The sequence below is a fragment of the Curcuma longa genome, chromosome 10 (assembly GCF_044706935.1).
Source record: "Curcuma longa cultivar G26 ecotype Majalengka, Jawa Barat chromosome 10, ITB_CL_G26_1.1, whole genome shotgun sequence".
Lineage (NCBI taxonomy): Eukaryota > Viridiplantae > Streptophyta > Magnoliopsida > Zingiberales > Zingiberaceae > Curcuma > Curcuma longa.
In genome coordinates, this window is record NC_133870.1 from 1,667,195 (window position 1) to 1,687,913 (window position 20,719).

At 35.4% G+C, this 20,719-nt stretch overlaps 1 protein-coding gene across 9 annotated transcripts; it reads right to left on the reverse strand.

Annotated features, from left to right (window-relative positions):
- Positions 1 to 4,637: 4,637 nt before the first annotated feature.
- On the reverse strand, positions 4,638 to 13,539 carry LOC141836735 (protein ILITYHIA-like). 9 transcript variants are annotated; one of them, XR_012602479.1, is made up of 14 exons: positions 13,296 to 13,539; positions 13,059 to 13,135; positions 12,239 to 12,384; positions 11,076 to 11,159; positions 10,874 to 10,998; positions 10,420 to 10,780; positions 10,111 to 10,293; positions 8,199 to 8,293; positions 7,842 to 7,919; positions 7,399 to 7,518; positions 7,256 to 7,315; positions 6,098 to 6,170; positions 5,168 to 5,328; positions 4,638 to 5,009 (listed from the first exon to the last, which is right to left on the reverse strand). XR_012602479.1 is itself a non-coding variant. In XM_074724258.1 (14 exons), the coding sequence occupies exons 8-14, from the start codon at positions 10,151 to 10,153 to the stop codon at positions 4,966 to 4,968; spliced, it is 513 nt and encodes a 170-aa protein (XP_074580359.1). In that variant the 5' UTR covers positions 10,154 to 10,293; positions 10,420 to 10,531; positions 10,613 to 10,780; positions 10,874 to 10,998; positions 11,076 to 11,159; positions 12,239 to 12,384; positions 13,059 to 13,135; positions 13,296 to 13,539; the 3' UTR covers positions 4,638 to 4,965. The 9 variants fall into 9 exon arrangements, 6 of the variants coding, with proteins under 6 accessions (XP_074580359.1, XP_074580361.1, XP_074580356.1 ...); XR_012602480.1 differs by adding an exon at positions 6,864 to 6,934 and having other exon boundaries at positions 4,638 to 5,328; XM_074724258.1 differs by lacking the exon at positions 5,168 to 5,328 and having other exon boundaries at positions 10,420 to 10,531; positions 10,613 to 10,780.
- Positions 13,540 to 20,719: the final 7,180 nt, after the last annotated feature.

Genomic DNA, 20,719 nt, shown 5'->3' on the forward strand with positions numbered 1-20,719 from the left:
GAGAATTTTAAATTTTTAACTTAAGTGCTCTTCTCCCCCTTTCCACACATCAAAAAAAATTTTAATTTTGCACCAACAATAAAGGTTTTTCTATGGTCACAACTTAGTCTAGATAATTCTTGAAAGATCATAATATATATCAAAATAATTTTAAAATACTTTTTCAAAGAATTTTTCAACATAAATTTTGAAAATATTTTCAATATAAGTTTATAAAAAAATTTTAAATCAATTTTTGAAAGGATTTTCAAATGAGTTTTGAAAGAAATTTTTAGTATATTTTAAAATAATTTTTCAAAAAAGTTTTCAAAATAAATTTTAAAATGATTTTTAATATAATTCTAAAATAAATAGTTTTGAAAAACTAGTTATTATCCTTTTAAATCAGAATCTCCCCCTTAACTTGATATGTCCTTAAGGTTCTTTATTAACTACAAAGCAAACTCCCTACGTATCTTAGGGTTTGACCCAAATTAAAAGGATAATAGATAATATTTAAAATTATTTTGAACCACATTTTGAAATGTTTTTCAAAGATATTTTAATACTTTATAAAAGATATTTTTGAAATATATTTGCTTCTATTGATTTTGGACCTCCTCCTTTAGTTTGACACTTTCTTAGGACTCCTTGTTACTCACAAGGCAAACTTTCTATGTGTCTAAGAGGTTAATCCAAGTCAATAGAACAAATAACTTATGATTTTTCAAAAATTTGAACATGTGATTTTTAATTAAACTTTTAAGTTTAGAATATCTCTAAATTTGATACTCTCTTAGAGCTCCTTGTTAACCACAAGGCAATCTCCCAATGTGTCTTAGGGGATGTTCTAAGTCAAAAGCTCACTTTTAAAAATATTTTCCAAACATGAGTTTTTAAAAAGATGTTTTCAAAATGTTAGAATTTTTTAACTTAATTTTTAAAAGGTCTTTTAAAGATAAGGTCTTTTAAAGATAAGGTCTTTCAAGAAGTACCTCTCCTTAACTAGACAATCTCTTAGGATATCCTTATTAACCATAAGAATTTTCTGTCTATGTGTCTTAGGGTTCTAGACCTAGTATTGACCTAAAGATTCTGTGTCTAAGTGGTCACGTCTCGGGAGATGACCGTTCGAAAAATTTTGGCAACATCTCCCCTGTAACAATTCAACTTTCCCTGATACATAAGGCCCACACAGTCGATCAACAATACAATACATGAATTTTAACTATTAACTATATGATATGTGGCCCACACGGCCACTCATCAATCCAAGCACATGTATAACTACTTCACAACACGTATAAATCGAGAAGCATCACAACAAAACCACGTTAAACTCTACAAGTCTACGAAACCAAAAACAACGTTACTCTACAAGTCTACGAAACCAGAAACAACGTGGCCGAATCATAACAAGATCCAAATCCATACAACTTGAACATAAGTGCAAACTACAGATATGCATATAAATCCAAAATCAACAATCCAATATAGTCCAACAAAAACATACGACATAAATCAACAGAATACTCCTGTTGTGAGATAAGGGCAGTCTGGTAGACCTCTAAGCTTTAACCAATACTACAAAAAAAAAGAAAATAAACAAGGCTAGAAAGACAACGCTTTTTGTCAAAAGTGGTTGTCTTTTTTTATTTCACAACATTTTTAGACAAAAATATTATCTTTTAAAAATTAAAGATAATATTTTTTCAGAAAGTGTTATCTATTAGCAGTTTTTTTGGGTCAAAGATAACGTTTTTTCATAAAGCATTGTCTATTCACGTTTTTTTAGTTGGTTAAAGACAATGGTTGTTTAAAAAGTATTATCGTTGAAGATATCTTATATCCAGGATCTTCTTATGTCCATGGTCTGTTTCAAAGGATTTCGCCCGTCAGAAACCTTTTAGCTTCTTATGTCCATGGTATGCTTCGAAGTTATGCCTCTCCTCTTCCCCCTCTTGCACCTCTCCTTGCCTCTCTTCCTCTCTCGTCGCTCCGCCCAACTTCTCCTCTCTGAATTCCGATCCCGACGCAGTATAACACACGGGCGGCGCCAGTTTTGTCCTCGACGGGAGCGACGACGCGGTCCTGACATTTTCTCCTGTCTCGATCCTTTCTCCTGTGCCAGATCGTCGGCAAGCTTGCCCCCTGCGGCTCACTTCCTGTTAAACGCGAGCTGTAGCGAAGCACCGCTTGTCCCTAACCTCGGAAGGAAGCAGGGCTCGCTCCATTCCTAGCCGCAGCCAGCAAGCACAACGGTGCCGGCTTCCCACGCTGTCGCAACGAGGAGCCTTCCGATTCGTGCCACATCCTCTCCCCGGGCTAGACTCGGCCATCAAGCAAACCTCCTTAGTCGCCTTCTTCATCACCCTCCCTCAACTTGCCCTAGGGTATCAAAGTCGAGTAGCCCTGACGTGAAAGGGAGCCCTGACGTGGAGAAACTTTGGACACCCAACTCTTATAGGCGTGATCCTGCACCTTCGCGTGAGAGGTTCATCCTCCTAAAACCTTGCCTCTTGTCTTCAATGTTTCCCCGGAAATGATTTCTGTCACTGCAATGCACCTTTTTTCCCCTTCTAGTATGGATCTCGAGGCTAATAAGAGGAGGAAGATCAACAATGAGGATTGCAACAGTGATTTCAATTCTAACCCAACAATGAAAGGAAGTTTCGAATTCAAAAGAGGTTTTACCAACCTTCTGGAAAGGATGGATGGAGGCAAGTATGGGAGCGTAACTAAAGAACTTGAAGCCATTCATGTAATATCTCTGACAGATATCCCCAGTTGCTTTCAGTTTGTTAATACGATCTTATATAATATTAATGTGTTATATAAATTGCTGCTTGTGAAGTTAGATTATCCACTTGATATTGGTGTTTCAATTCCAAATTTATGATATCTGATTGCATGCTGATGCTTGATTCTAGGATGAAAGAAGTGTAAAGATAAAAAATGAAAATCAAGATCTAAGCACATCAAAAAAGGGAATTGACAGGCAATGTTCATCCAAAAGAAAGAAAAGAAGCGAGATACAAGATGCTGATGCTCCTAATAGTATAAAGAGTATTGTTTCATATGTTGAACTGAAACAACACAATGATGATTCTGAATATGTTTCTGCTGTGACTCTGCAAGAGAAGCCACACGACAGGAGCTTCAATGAAGACGAAAAAGTATTGCCAGAAAGTGATGGATTGGAAGATCTTTGGAAAGATATGTCATTAGCAATGGAATTTATGAAGGTTAGCTTTGTTGCATATCTGTGTTTTTCTTTTGGTGATCTTTTATTTCTTTTCTTTTCCGGATTCATCATCATAGAGAATGCTTCTTTCAGCAAAGAGTTATCTACATGATTATGATTTGACTAATTACAATCAGAAATGTATAGGCTTGACCTTCTAGTTATCTACAGGTTCATGTATTTGCTTTCTTTACTGGGTCAGTGATGTGGATAATGTTTCTCAGATTCTTGGTTTTGGATTTAACTGATAAGGATTTAAAAATTCATGGTGCTGAGATGGTTCATTTGATCTACTATTCCCATCACTGCTTTAAATGTGCTTGCTTTGACTCGAATTTATTTTATATGTAAAGTGGCTTAATGAAAACATCAAATACTGTGTTGAGATAAGTGAAAATGTCAAATGTTATACTAATCCAAGGATTATGGCCTTGTAGTTTTCATATAGTTCTAGTAAATATAGATTATGTTTAACATTTTTATTTTTATAATTTATTCATTAACTTTTTCTCGTAGGATGATGCTTCCGACAATCAAGTTGTGCAAAAAGAAGTAGTAGAAGAAGAATGTGGTCATTCCTACTTGCTCCAAGATGACTTTGGTCTTGTTTGTCATATTTGTGGAGTAATACAGAAAAGCATAGATACTATATTTGATTACCAATGGACAAAGGTGCTAACATGCAACTAAAACCTTTACAGTTATATCTTAGCTTAGTTCTTATTGGTTTTTTTTTGTAATTTGGAAGACATGTATGCCAACAAAATTAGAGCTAATGCAATCTGAACTACGAACGTTAGCTTACCCACTTGTAGCTCTAGTTTGTTTGGCTCCTCAATTCTTATTTGTTTATGCTATTTCAAAAACATTCTTCTTCAATATTTTTGAAGCATACTGTACTAGTAGATGCACATGATACAATTTTAAATATAGATGTTACTTATATATTCCATATTTCAAATTGAAGGGACAAAAGAGGATGTACTTACAAAAGCACTTGAGACGGAAGAAAATATCAAGCGTGTGAGGGGCATTGGAGGTCATATCACTCAAACAATGTATTTCAAAGTTGGTAAAAGCATATTATGTAATTAAGTCTATGTAATGTATTATAAGTAGTTCGCATGTCAGACAATGACTTTGTAATAGACAATGGTTTTGTATATGGAAATCATTTGGTAAACATAATAAATAATGATTTTGTATATGAAAAATACAATAGTTTTTATTTATTGCTAAAAATTTTTATTTAATTTCAAAAGACAACACTTTTTTAACTGTGAGATAATTAAAAAGACAACGCTGGTTAAACATTGCAAAATTCAAGCAATTTGGAACAAAATTACAATGCTTTTTAAACGTTGCAAAAGTGTTGCTGATGTTAAAAAGCGTTGTCTTTGAAAAACCTCTTTTATAATAGTAGATTTTACAACGCTTTTCCAGCCAGATAGACAACGCATTAAAAGCATTGTCTATTAGGTTTTTTCTTGTAGTGCATTTTTCAATGAGTTGATTTCATCCTTGTGTTGCGAAATTGTAGCCTCTAGTGGTATAAGGTTGTAGATGCTAGATGATCTTGGATGGACTATAAGCAATGATGTAGATAAACTACCACAAGATTCCAAAATAGCCAACAAGCATAGCAAAAAGAAGATATTAAGAAATTTTGAGAAATGTCTAGATTGCAAACCTCTTAATCACCCAAAAGATCATATATTGATGAATAGTAATAGGTCTCTGATTTAGTATGTCAAGTTGTTCCAACAGGCTTCCCAAGGTATATGATCTAAACAAAAGTAGTAAAAGAAATGCATCAAAATCTTGGATCAAACACAACACTATATTATCTTCTGAAAGTTTAATCAATCATGATCACAATCAAGAAAAATGTCATGGACATTTATGAAGTTTATAAAGGTCTCTCCCTTAGTCCACAAGGTTGACCTTGATCTACTGTAGAAAGTAGCCTTCCGAGGCGCAATGGTAACTGCAAGTGCTTCTTTGTTCGCAAACCCCAGCATCGAAAAGGCTCCCGTGTCCATGTTTTGTGTAATAGCAACTGTCAACCCTTTGTTATCCCATTTGACACTTGTCTAATAGTATTTCTACCAGAGCAATTCATGTTAATTAGAAAAAAAATTGAGAATCACATTTTTATTAGGAAAAAATAATGAGACGAATTTGTTATAACATGAAAGAAACACATGTTAATCCACATCTGTTAAAGGTCATTCCAAACATTTCTTGGTGTTCATTACAACATGGTCACACTTTTGGATGATTAAATCCAAACATTTGATCATCACAAAAGATTTGCACTTTATTTTCAATAGTAGATTAGCACAAAATTTCACAAGAGAAATGAAATGATGATCCAATTTGCTTGAAACTGTTGGGATTATACCACAGAAACAAGCAATCAATGGTCATGTGGTTTTAGGAATCATGTTTTATTCAAATATTTTCACGCAATGTTAAGTTGATCATTGACTTGAGGTTGTATAACCTCTCCAACCCAATCTTCATCATCCATGTTTATGCAATAAATATCAAACATAAATTAGACATCAAGATTTTATAAAAGTGACATGGGATCCATTGCAAATACTCAATGTGTTCATAGTGTATAAGATGTTTATAAATGACCTGAATATTGGAATGTTGTACTGACTTGAATATTTTCACGATTTTGGATTTTCAAATAAACTATTCACACTTCAAAACCTATATCTGTGGTAATATGAAAATATCTAACTTTGATTTTACAAATAGATTCACTATTTGATTTCCTAGTGTGTGGTTAACAAAGGAGAAGCTATAATTGCAAATGCAAAATAAACAATAGGAAATCAATTTGTTTAAGCATGGAAATACCAAGCAAAATTGGATTGACCCTTTTCTCTGATGTTAAGACTTCAACTATAAGCTCCTGATCAATATCTGCAATCTAAGATACCAACAACCAACAATGTGATAAGAAACAACTCAAAACGTCTAACATTATAGACTCTAACTTTCAACACAATGTCAAATATAACAACCCATTCAAGATGTTCCAATATGAGATGTTCATCAGATGATTCTTGAAGTAAGTAGCTTTGAAGCTTCAATTGTAGCAATCACTAGACCAGAACTTGAATCTACAGAAGAACCTAAGGATTCATTCTCCTCCAAACTAGCATGATCTTTCTACAATCTAGTATAATAATTTTTAGTCAAGATTCGCCAAACAGTGAGAGCTTGTGAGCACAGTCCTATACTAGCATACAAGAATGCAAGTGTTATGGGAGGAGGTTGGTTCGAAGTGGGTAAGCATGGAGGATTCAACGAGATGACAACAATGTTCCATAGAGGGAAGCCAACTAGTGTTAATGGTGTAATGGAGATGAGTGAAAGAAGAAAGGGTTAGTGATAAACAAATTAATGAAATTATATATTAATCTTTAAATAAAACACCTTTTTTTAAAGTTTTACAAGCATTATTTCAATGTTACATGCACAGACGCCCAGCAACCTCCAAGCCAGTAGGTGGGGCTAATTAACTTATGAAAAATGAACAAACTTCATGGCCTGGTAGTAACAAAATAAGTGATCATGTGGAAACTCAATGGCTATAAAAACACAATGATCATTTTCCAACCTTCAATAAACCACAAAATGCATTTCAAATGCGATAGCATCTACTTCACAGCCAAAAAGGTGAAGATATATCTGCAAGAATAGAATCTTTTCACATAATGAATCAATTTAACTTCAAATGTGATTATATGTCAAACATAAATCAAATTTTATGGACCAAGAGTAAAAGAACATCATGGTGCTTAAAAACATTCAGAAAGATAGTGCCTGCGTAATGAAATAATTAAAAAGTGTAATATGTTGGGACTGGAGCATGATTGTGTGGTTGAATTTAGGTATCTTGATAATAAGAATAAAATGCATAAGGCAGAGCATACAAAAAGCATAATAGTGGATCATACTATTTGCTATCAATTCTAACAGTCAGATGACCAAAAAAATTAACTATCTCACCTTAATTGCATTTTCTATGAGCATATCATGTAATGAATGATATGGGAGAGTGTTAAAGTGCTGAAAATGCAAAACAAATGCAATGAGTTTAGGAATCATATAGAAAATATAATTTTGCATCAATAAAACAACAAGAAACTTACATTTTCAAATTCAATGAACAAATCATTTGGGGATATGATCATTAATATTAATAGAGAATGTGCGGCTGCAAGCTGTTCCAGTGTGCTTGAACTAAAGAGTCCAGTAGACCCAAGCAAATCCTAAAAGGATAATAGTATATGAAAAATCCAAAGAGGAAGTGAAAAAAAAAACTGCTCAACAAAAATATAATCTATCTAGATTTTATTGTGAAAAAATATAATGAAATGTATGATTTCTACAATAAAATTTTAAAATTTAATATTTTGGTAAAACTAAACATTACAAATGATAATATTTGTCTTTTTGATATGACTACAAGTAAACCAGCCACTGATGACTAACCGATTGCAGATCATCAATTGGCTTTCATATTCTCATCAACACCTAAAACATAAACAAAGTACTATAGAATGAAAACTATAAGATTGGCAAATGGCATTACCTTGCATATTGGCTCAAGATTCGCAGCCACAATACCCACTATGTTATAACCATGTGTCTGCAAAATCCTTTGAAGCTTCTAAAAATGTTTAGCTTTTAGTTAACATCAATTCCAGGTATAACCTACCCACTGATTATGAAAATCTGGAATTGAAAAAAAAAGTTGCCATACAGAGTGAAAGCCAAAAGTGGGATCAAAGTGCAACATATAGCAAAATGGTTTCAATGAAGCAACTAGGAAAAGAATGAGCTCATGTAGCAATAGGTAAAAAGACAAGGGAATTCTCAAACATGTCCAATATAGTATTTTACAAAGGCCAAATCAGCAACACCAAAATGAACAAAAAAAAGCACCTACCTTCCATACTTGGTTACTTATACCGTTGTTGGCAATGCAAGGGTGATGTGAGCAAATTATCAGCTGGGAATATGAACTGCAGAAACAGGAAGCAGCTGCAAGTGCGATAAGAAGCAAACAATTTCACCAACAGTTCAACAAATGGTAGAAATGGTGTTTGTGCCTCATGCCAACTCTGTGTGTCACTAACCATGAATGCATCATCTTAGGAAGTTAATTGAAAAAATTAATCAAATAAGAAACTACTAATTGGCATAAGAAGTTAGGTACAGTGACATTCAACTAGATATAGCACCAAAAGTGAAAAACAAACACTAGTAACAACTAGGCAATGAAAACAAACCAAAAAGTAGAACTAGACGAGAAACATAAAGAGCAAATACTCAATCAAAGAAGCCTAAACCTTGTATGACTCCGACTAGAGTACAAACATCAGATAGCATGAATCTAAGTATCAAACACATCACAATATCAAGCGGCATGGGGTTAAGAAGATCTAGGTGTCCATATGCCTCACCCTTACCAAGGCAGTCATTTAGATTTTGAAGGCACTGAAGGCAACAACCCAGTAGATTACAATTGACCATATACTCAGTTACAAAGAGAACAGAGATTTAGTAAGAAACACAACACTTACGCGTAAGCTTCAATGTGAAATTTTTTCTTATGACTAAAGACAACTAGGACCTATATTCAAGAAGAAGATTTTCCACCAAAATTGCCAAAGAAGAGCTAATTTTCTTAGTAACTAAAGACAAGCAGGACCTATATTCAGACAACGTAGAATTGCATAGGTAAAAAGGTCTCATAACAATGGCAATTAAAATAAGTACAATCCACTTTAATAAAAAAAATGATTGGCAATACAAATTTTCTAAGTCGAGCCAACTGGCTCTTGATTTTTATGCACTACCACAACCATTAGGATGTATTTGACTAAAATGAAGCAATCCAAAGTGAGAATAGAATGTTGACTGAAGAAGTAGTCATTTCTATTTTTTCATATGAAATAACACACAAAAACATGGAAGGTTAATCCAATAGCAACAACTTAAATTTAAACTTGCAATTGGATACTAGTCATTGTGCTTCAAGTATATAGTTAGACTTGATATGCATCAACAAAACAAGGTTCCCTTCAACCTATCATATTATGTTTTTAAATCCCTTAATCCCCATACATCTATCATAGTTATGAAATTGATTGATCCCATTTCATCCAAAAATTTTATTGGCCAAAAGGTTTTGTAATTTCAGGTAGGGTATTTTGCACCAACAACCCTCCCTAACTAGTTGCAGGCATTGCCAAAATTAGAAAAACCCCATGAGAATTGAAAGTGTCAATTGATGCTAACTAAGCAAGGTCAGGACTAGAAAAAATAAACCATAACAATTGGATTTTCAAATCTAAACAATCATGACCATGAGTAGATTTTCATGTCAATGAAGACAAAAAAAACCAATGAAAGGAGAAAAGAAGACAAACAAAGAGAGAGAAGAATTGTTAAAACAATTTCCCAAGTATAATGTATTCATCATTGGCAACATGCTAGAACAATTACTAGAGAAGTAGGGATAATTGAGGAATCATGTTGAGCAATTAATTCCCAAAGCTTTTCTTTAAGAAGAAAATCATCTGCAGGAAATATGTAGATATAAATCAAAAGTCAGTAATGTAAATGAAAATACAAAATAGAATATACGATACCTATTTTAACATCAACAGTGGCAACTTTTGCCAGTGAAAATAATGCATAGATTCCATCTAACCTTTGACTAGCTTTTGAGAAACCAGTTTTTACTAAGTGAGTGAGAGGCTCAAGTAAACATGATGCCTGATAAAAGATAACCTTACCAACTAGGAACTGACCAGGAAACAAAGTGCAATAAAAGAAAGTATCAGTTCACTTACTTTTGTCAATGTATCTGACTTTTTGCATACAACTCGCAAGCATCTAAGGTGGCCTTTTCTTAAACTGTCTTTTTCCTTTAGACCTGAAGCAATAAAAGAGATGACTTCTTGATTTTGATAATTCTTCAATAGCATTTATCATTCCAGTCCTCTGATAAGGATTCGTGAGTTTTCCCTCAGAACCTGTTTGACACGGTCAGTCATAACTGAAGAATAGGTTGAATTAACTCTTCAAGTGGACAAGGGCATGAGCCAAGGTACCGAATGGTGATAGAATAATGATTTCAAGAAATGATAATCAAAGCTGACCTCGTATAACTGCTTTTATAGCACCAAACATTGAAGGTAGAACATTTGGATCACTAGACTTTTCACTTACAAGTCCTACCAATGGACAATGCTGCAATTCTCCTTTCCTCATCTACATGAAGTGAAACTTCGTGAAGTACTTGCTCAAGTCAAGATTGATCAATTTTAATAGAACTCCAATAGACCCCAGTACTATCTCTAGATTCCTCTTTAAAGCTTTAATTGATGATGGGAGGACCACGATCTTGAACTCTTCATGCTTCATATACAAGAAAAGAGGTTGAAAAGCTTCATAAAGCCCTTGAGGTGGTCTGTCTTTCGTGTTTAACACTGATCTAAGAAATATCACAAGAAACACATGCTACATGGGGAAATATATTAAAATAATGAATAGAAATAGAGAAAGAAAAAAAATATTATAACCAACAAAAATTATAGAATAATAATGTTTTACCTTCAATTCATCAAACAATAATGGAATTCGAATTGCATGCTCAAGCGACAATTTTATCAGATGAGTACTATCCTTTGTGGAAATTCTTGAATTTTTCAATCCCTCTCCTTACATGTATCAGATGACTGAAATTTGTAGAGCAGACATGTTGAGTGAACTTTAAGCCAGATTGTCAAATCATGAATCATCAAATAATAAGTACCTGTGAAAAAAGATTAAATAAAAGATCCTTCCATGATTTGAACTTGTGGAAAGATCCCTGCATGAGGATATTGCACAGGGCAGCCTGCAAAGTAGCAAACCTTACAAACCACCCTTTGAAATAGATATGAACTGACTCCACTTTAGTAGAAGGCATGACCACTAAAGAAGTTTATAGAATCCAAAATGGCGTGGAATTTTTTATTGTTTTTCCATGGCCGGCAAAATTGCCATCGCAAACCCTCTCATGAAGGTACTTTCACTGAGCGCTTTAACAATGAAATCATTGACAGATTTTCTCAATGCTTGATCATAATATGTAAACAAGGTTTGGAAAACAATATCAACCAATATGAGTGAAATATCAGATGTCAATATGTGAAAATGAAAAAAATAATAATAAAGACAATATAATATGAGAAAAACATCATTGATCATGAAACAGCTGCTTTGATAACATAATCTTGGTTACAATATGTAAGAGACATTAAGCAAGTAAAAAATATATAAAATGAGCAAGTTAATAAATTGGTGGTGGTGGTGGTTTGAATTGAAAGAAAAAAATATATATAAAATTGAAGATCATTTAGACTTTCTGAAAAACACATATAGGCTCTAATGCTCATGAGGGGGTTTTGCATCATATGCATTCTAATACTAATAGAATGTAGGTGTGAATCTCCATGCCAAGACAAGAAAAAGTTAATGTAGGTGATGCAAGACTTGAAAAAAGAAATGAGTATTGTGTTTGTTCCTAATCATGTTTAAGACTTGATGTAGGTGAAACTAATTGTAACCTACTTAAAAGCCCACCCTTGTGTGGGCAAAAAGAAACAATTTATGCATTGCAACTCGATATATTTTATTGAGAGTCATAACTTATTAAAGAAATTATAGGAAATAACAAAAAATAAGAACAATGACTTGCAACAAAAATAAAAGCCCATTGGGTGAGAAATATAAATGCATTATGATATCCAACATTGTTTAAAATATCTTTCTATATATCTACTCACATACCCAAGGATCCTCTACCCATGCCCATTACCTACATCCGAGCACATGCAAGTAGCAAACTACCTTTGTTATTATCCTAAAAATTAGTGTATGATGCAGGCTAGCAATTAGCTAGTGACAATGGTAGGTGGAGTCAATGAAACTCACCTAGTCCCATCTGAACTGTAAAACCCATCTGAACTGTAAGACATTACCATGCACCATCTTCTAAGAGCAGCATAATCAACTCTGGATACCAAACAATTATACTACCATGCTTTGATTTTTCCAGCAATAGTAGTTGAGAAGATAGACTGCATAAAGAGGAAAAGTGAATTGGTGTGATAGTTAAACTAATTTATAAAACTTTACTGAGAAAATAAATAAAATGACAGAAAGAAATAAACCTAAAAAACTCATTATAATGAGGGCACACAAAGTATACAGGAGATTCATGGCCCTCAAATGTGTATTGCTTCTACTCAGTTCTAGTATCTGATACCTGTCATTAAGCCATAAAAATAATAGTAAAATAAGGGCATATTATTATTATTATTATTATTATTGATAATGTGTTTTAAAGAAATCAAAAGCACATCCTCTAATTGGTGCCTCAACTCTCTGTGAATGAATTATCATTTAAGATTTCAAGGAACCAGAGCCTTATTCGCATATCATCTACTTGATATGAATCCACAAACGAGGGATTCTCAAATCATGAAGGGATCGCAAATTGATACCAGAATCCAACCTTAAAAGAATGGAATCGTAAACAACTTGTAGGGTGAGATGAACGATACCTTGTTGGATTTCCAAGAACCAGAGCCTTATTCTTAGATAGAAAAAGGAAAAAAGAAAAAACTTCAAAGATCAAAACATTAGGTACCAGCATCTTCGGAAGCATCCTACCCTTTAGACTTCAAGAGAAGAGAAAGTGAAAAACTAGACTGACGAAAAAGAATGAATGGGATCAGATAACGAATCATACCTTGTCAAATTTCAAGAAAAGGAGAAGCGCATTCACCGATCATCCACATATAAGTAAGTGGAAACAAGAATCCAAACCTGGAATGAAAGTGAAGTTGCCATTTTCAATATTAGGGCCAAAATCGAAAGAAATGAGGAAGAAAATAACACCAAAGGAAAAGAACGGTGTCGAGGGTTTCAATTTCGTCATTAAGGAGGCGAAAGACGTAAAAGAGGTTGTTAAGAGGTAAGGTGTTACAAGGAAAGCAGAAGACGGCTCGCAGCGGGGAGGAAGGCGGCGGCGGCTAAGTCGGTGCGTGGGTCCGAGCGGCGTAGGGTTCCGCGAGAAGAGAGCTCGGGAGGAGGTTCCGACGGCGAGGTACGAGAGGTTGGCAGTTGCTTCCTCGTCCAATCCGGCTGATCTGGGCGGTGGTGCGGCAAGCGGCGGCTGGCTCGCGACGAGGAGTGGGGAAGGCGACACGCGGAGCACACGGGGAAGAGGGAACGGGTTATCGGGAAGAGAAATAAAACTCACGTTGGTTTTATGGAATTAAATTAACCCCTACTTAAGTGGAATGCCCAGTCCACGATGGAGAGTCATCCCAACGGTCCTATGATGGAGAGCCATCCCAACGGTCCGGCCTCACTTTCAATTTTTAGTTCGTGTCAGTTTCTCCCATACCTCTTGTTGTTGGAGCCTTCATCTCCCTTTAAGGAATCAATTTTCATGCCTTTCTCCCCTTCCTTTTTTTTTTTTTTAAGAAGCTAAGGAGAGCATTTTGCAGAGACCGAGATAGGGACTCATTTCATATTAAGAAGCTTGTACCATTCCTAGTTCTTGAGATGGAGATCAAATTCATTCAGAGAGCACACTTAATTATTTCATCTTTGTAAGTTGGATCTTGTTAAAGATTTTCCCAGTGAATTCCTAGGTGAAAACGATCAGACAGCTTGATCATCAGATATTTCATATTTCAAAATTGTTGCCTGAGTTTGTTATCCTTATCCTTATGCACCAAAGAGTACCTTCTTTCAAACAAGAGGTTAAGTTCAAGGTGGAGTTCCCAGATTGGATTTGCAATACCCAAGTGCTCAAGCTAGTACTAAACTCATATAATCATATTTATACATTGGATCCCTGTAAAGTGGTTTCTTCTAAATGAGTGGATGGTTTATTGGATGGGACTAGAAACCTTTCTTTAACTATTTTTCCCATGCTTTTTTTCCAAGAGTCGAATCGCTCGACTTGTGCTTTTGTTCAAGCATATAGATTTGACTTTAACTAGCACTTCAATGGAGCTACCTCTTTTGGATTAACTTTAGAGCTTTCAAAAAGTGTCTCAAAAACCAAATCTACGACCTCACAAGGCTCTACTGTAGATCTCTTTAGGTAGAGCTTTCTTGATCAAAACATTCATTCAAGACTTAAGTCTTTTTCACTCAGAGAAGATTCAATAAAAATCATTTATGTAAAATGAAGAAAAGCAACACTCTACTAAACAACAAACAAGGAAAAACACTGAGTCATGCAAAAATAAACTTAAACCCCATAGATAATTTGAAGATTCAACATCACTGATAAATTATCGAGCTTTCTTGTCCTCTTTGATCAATTTTTTTATGAACCTATATCGTATTCTTAGATTAAATCACAGATAGAAACTGCAACCATAGATTTAAAGCCCTAGCAACATTTTATTGAATGTCAAATGCTTATTTCACGTACTACTCCTTTCTTTCATGTTTCTCCATGGGTCAAGCCAATAAAGGGTAGTTATAGGTGAGGATGGAGGCATGCAAACTTTCATCTATCACTTCCAAAATGAACTCTTCTCCTACTAATAGTGTTAGTGTTTTACCTGTTGTAGCGTGCCTCTACGCTGGTTTGCTTGCGTTGAAGGAGGATCACGAATGGAAAACTCCTTTGCCTTTTCCACAAACCAAAGTCCCTCTTCCAATACTCTTCCGATGCCTCTTGCTTTCTCTCTGTGACTTGGACGCCTCAAGCCCTGCTTCCCTCTCTTTTATATAGTAGAGGGTAGGAGACGAATGGGATCAGAGTTTCAGTGATGAGCGGCGGTTCAGTGATGAGCCCACCCCTTCGTCTTCCTTCCGTGAACGTTCAGAGTTTCAGAAGATGAAGGGGGCGACGCCCCTTCATCTCTAAGCATTGAGCGTTCAACATCTCCCACTCGTCCAAGTCAATCCATAAAGGTAAATGATCATAAATATCATTCAGAGGTATTTAGTCACGTAGACTAAATAAAATCAGAGTACACAGTCACATAGACTAAAGAACAACCAATTCATACGAAGGAAAATGGTTCGTGCGACAGTAAGCACATTGAGCATTCATTGCTAAGAAAGTTGTTATACCTTACATAGCTGCTCATAGAGCGATCAATACTAAGAAAAGTTGTTACACCTTACTTAGCCGCTCTCCAAATAGTACATAACCATTTTTCTAAATGACATTTAGTCATTTTGTCTGATGGCTCACGGCCATTATCCAGGTGGCACATAGTCGTTCTCCAGTGATACCTAAATCACTATTCTGGTGGTACATAACCATTAACCTGAACTTATTATGTCTTGCTATTTATCCAGATTAAATAATATATATTTACATCAATATGAAGATCTCTAATCCCTCAGTTTGACTATCATGTTAAGAGCATGTTTCATATTCAATATTCATAATCATTTCTATACATAACAGAAATTCGACTAGTGAATAATATTAAAGAATATAAATCTATTTAATCTTCCTTTTTAGCTAGAATCTATTCATTCTAATTAGTCGCTTTCCTAGTTATATTCCATAGACCGAATCAATCATATCCAATAGGATATATGCTAAAGTAGCAGACACTGATTAGAAGTTCAAGGAGACAGCTAAATAGTCACTAAGGGCAAATGCTGAGATTAACATATAATCTCAAGGTCTCACATAGTAGAGAAACAGGGATCCATTCTCCTACTACCTTTATTGTCGCCATAGCACATGTGGTATGAATCACATGCTACGATGTTTTTCTCTTTACCAAAAAGAGTGCATGTTTTCTCATAACATCGTACAGATTTCGATCTAGACATACTTAATGTCTAATCCTGAATCCAACACATGAATTCTAATCTGGCTACTAACAGGTTTAGTAAATTGTGGGATCATTTACTTTGATCATCAAATTTTAAATGATCTCATCTTTATTCACTTATCAAGGTGACCTCAGCTTATAGTAATGTAACAATTTTACAACTACATAAGCTAATAGCTTCTTAAGCTGAACTATAAGCACCGGTCTTACCTCTATTCATACATAACAAATAGAGATGATTGTCCATATGAAAGGACCAATCATTACTTGCCAACATGCTCACCGAGATCTTATCTCAAAAATGTAACTCTTCACATACACTGAATAGATTATGACATTTTATTCAATCAAATTTCAATATCTGATTTTTACAAATGTTACATTCTACAAAGTCCTATAGACTTTACATGTTCATTGAATGACTCTCTAGTCATTGGCTTAGTAAAAGGATCTGCAAGCATAATTTTGGTAGCACGGGCACGGCCATGTCTATCACCTCCAGGGATCGTTCCTAGATAGCACGGGCGTGCCTTCAACCAGAGATCAAACTAGACAAGACCGTGCCCCAATGGCACGCCCGTGCCTTCCTCCTACAGCAGCCAGACATGGCCGTGTCCCTCAGACACGGCCGTGTCTCCTCAACAGAACCATGCCAAGATATGGCCATGTCCCTCAGACACGGCCGTGTCTCCCACCAGAGGAGCGCCTGTCTTTACCCATGCCTCACAGGCACGGGCGTGTCTCCCAGCAGAGAGCAGATTATCTTTGGCCGTGCCTCACAGGCACAGTCAAAAAGCAAGAAAACAAATCCTATCTCTCTCTCTACACTCTAAAATATCTCCCATAAAGCCCATAGTAGGAGAAATAAAAGTCGCTAAAAACTCACTATCACAATCCCAAATGATATCACCAACTCAAACCTGTTGGTGCAAGATGCACTAAGATCTTGCCTAGAGTTTCAATGTTTGACAATACACCTAAGTCGGTCAGTTTGACCAAGGGTTGATCTAAACAGGACTTGATGTTTGGATGTGTGAAAGTGAGCGAGAAGACCTAGTCGGTTAGACCAGGCAGTGGAAGTCCTGATCTGGACGATCGGGCAAGGGAAGTCCTGGTGAGTGAAGCTGGGCAAGGGAAAGTCCTAGTTGTAGGCTAAGCAAAGGGAAGTCCTGATTTGGAGGATCAGGCGGAAGTCTTGGCAGAGTCAAGTGCACCAGGTGAAGTCTGGCTGATCTAGGTGAACGAGTTACAGCAGAAGTCTGGGTTGGTCTAGGTGACCGAGTCACAGCAGAAGTCTGAACTGGTCTGGGTGACCGAGTCGCAGCAGAAGTCTGGGTTGGTTAGAGAGAACCGAACTGCAGCAAAAATCATGGGGGGCTAGGACATAGCCGAGCACAAGTCCAACAAGTCTGGAGGACTTGGTTGGCATAAATTCTCCTGAGTGGAGTGGGTAGGGGCGCTTTCCTGGAGTGGAACAGGAGGCGTCAGAATAACCCAGGATTTCGGTAGAAATCCGAAGTTAGACCCACAAGGTAAAGCTAGGTTGGCTTGGTTGTTTTAATGCTAGTTTTGCAGGAACCATAATACAGGGTCAACTTCAACGGGTCATAACTTTTGACTCAGGACTCAAAACGAGTCATGGTCGGATGCGTTGCGAAGCCCTTTCAGAGATCTACAAAAAAGATTTCTGGAGTCGACTTAGAAGGGCACTTGAGTCGACTCGGACAGCAGATAACGAGCAGGATGAAGTTCTATCTACCACGCAAGCTGGAGTCGACCCAGATAGGGATCTGAGTCGACTCAGGAGCAGTATAAAAGGATGTCAGTGTGCAGAAATAATTCATTCAAGCCAATTAACCTCCCTGCTCAACTAGAGGTGCTTCAGAACGCGAACGAGGCCAGACACGTGCAACCGGGGAAGATCCAGGAGGAGTACGCGGTGCTCAGACTTCCATATCGGTGGCTACTTGTTTGGTTTTTAATTCTTACTTAATCTTTTTATTATTCATTTGTTTATCTTTCTTATTGGACTGTAAGATGGGTTTCTCCGCCTCCGAACACGGTTCGGAAAGGAGACCACTAGTGGAAGGGCGCCTCCCGAATTAGGCCTTGGACGTACTAACCCTAGGGGGTTAGGAACCAAGTAAATCCCGTGGGTCCTTCTGTGTTATTTTCTAATTCCTCTGCAAGTGTTTATGTTATAGAAACGAACGATTTCGAAAAAGCAACACGCGCTATTCACTCCCCCTCTAGCGCGTACATCGATCCTACAATTGGTATTAGAGCCGGTGCGCTCTTGATTGGAATAACCACCAAGGGAGCAAGACGGCAAAGATGGAGGAGGAGAAAGGTAAATTTAAAGTTCATTTTAAATTTCATATAATATGTTTTAAATGCAGGGAGAGAGGGCACTACAAAAATCAGTGTCCTACTCGTAAAAATCGGACGGCACCACCGGCGGCAAAGGAGCGACCGATACTAGGAGCCCAGAGGAACAAAGAGTTCATCCAGTGCTTCAAGTGCCGAAAACACGGTCACTACAAGAACCTGTGCCCGAAGAGGAAGACAACGGAAAAGTCAGAATTGGGGGAAGCGATTCCAGTAAGTAGTTTAATTTACAAAAATACCCCTAGGATGCATGACCATGCTAGATTTTATATTTCTGCAAATTTAGATAATTTTTATGAAAATTTAGAAAATTTAGATAAATCTGAAAAATTAGAAAATGTCAAATTGAATAATTCAACGGATACATCCAAAAATCTAGATAAGATAGATTTATCTAATTCAAATTTGAAAAAGTCAAATTTAGAAAAATTAGAAAATTTAAGTAATTTGACTAAATCAAATTTGGATAATTCAAATTTGAAAAAGTCAGATCTAGAAATAATAGATAATAATTTAAATAATTTAAATTGGAATAATTCTAAATTACATAAATTGAAAAATTCAAATGTAGATCCTAAAAACAAGGAAAATTTATCTAATCTTAATAAATTAATTAAAAATTCTGAATTAAATAATAATTTAACTAATTCAAATCTAACCAATTCAAATATTAAAAACTCAAATCTAAATTTACCTCAAATAAATAAAAACTTAGAACAAGTCTTTAACTCATTCAACCAAGATAAGGATTTAGTTAATGATTCAACTTTAAATAATTTAATAATTTCAAAAATTAATTCAATCAAACAAAATAAAATTAATAATCATCATGATAAGTAGAACAATTCAATTTTACACAAAAATTCAAAATTAAAAATTCATGATAATCCTAATAATAAGAAAAATTCAAATTTCAACAAGATAAATCCTAAAAATAATAATTTAATAAATAAAAATTCAAAATTAAATAATAAAATTAATTATAATTCTGTACCCTTTAATTATGATACATTAAATAACTCCACCATAAATCAAAAAAATTATTTTCAATAATAATTAACTTAAGTAAGAAAATAGCTAAGTCCGAAGACTTAGCTAAATCACTCCAAAAGAAGGTCGGACTTCACAAGGAGAAAGTAAACTAAATTAAAATAAAATTAAAACTAACATTAAATTAAATTAAATTATAATAAATTAAAATTAAAATAAATTAAATTAAAATTAAATTAAAATTAAATTAAAATTAAAATAAATTAAATAAAAATTAAATTAAATTAAATTAAAAATTAAATTAAATTAAATTAAATTAAATTAAAAACCCTTCCCTCACCTCTCGCCCAGAACGCCGTCGCCCTCTTTTCTCCTCCCTCTCGGCGCCCCAAACCCGAAGAATGAGGAGTCTATCCCCTAGGATCACAAGGAAGGCTTCCGGAGAACTTCTTCTACAAGGACGCTCCTCTCTGCGAGAAGAACGCGTAGACATAGGAAGATCGCCGAGAAGATCTTCTTCTCTAACAGAAGAATTATAAGAAAATTAGCGCAGGAGGTAAATACCTCTCACCTGGAGTATAAGTAGCTCCGTTCGTATGCATAAATCCATAGTTTTAGTTATTCAAAAATTTATGTATGTATGTGGAGATTAGTTTCTCTTACAGAATGTTTATGAAAATAATTTACCTTGCCTCAGTAATTATGAACTCGAGTTCGTTCATGGGTGGGCTCCGAGATCGCCCCTAGGCCCGAGATCGCCTAGTATATGCAAGGTTAAAGAAAAGAAGTATTAAAGAAAGTATTTTACTTTTTATGTTTATGAAAATAATTCACCTTGCCTCAGTAATTATGGACTCGAGTTCGTCCATGGGTGGGCTCCGAGATCGCCCCTAGGCCCGAGATCGCCTAGAATATACAAGGTTAAAGAAAAGAAGTATTAAAGAAAGTATTTTACTTTTTTATGTCATGTACTTCGACCCGAGTTCGTCCATGGGTGGGCTCCGAGATCACCCCTAGGCCCGAGATCGCTTAGTAGTACCCTAATGGGTTCGGGATTAGCTACCTCGGATCTATTTAGGGATGCACACATAAGTAGCACAATGCCGGGCCCACAAAAGGATGATTACTATTTTCACTTACTATATGTATAAGTTTTCAAAAGCTCATTACTAACTTGAATTGAAATTAGTTTTTAAGATTCAGCTTA

Coding starts and splice junctions, on each gene's coding strand:
- LOC141836735 (XM_074724259.1), bottom strand. CDS start 10,153: ATGCTTGCGAGTTGTATGCAAAAAGTCAGATACATTGACAAAA. Junction 7,519..7,841: donor ATCTTGAGCCAATATGCAAG/GTAATGCCATTT, acceptor TTATCCTTTTAG/GATTTGCTTGGGTCTACTGG. Junction 5,010..6,097: donor GGTCAATCCAATTTTGCTTG/GTATTTCCATGC, acceptor ACTTTTGTTTAG/ATCATATACCTTGGGAAGCC.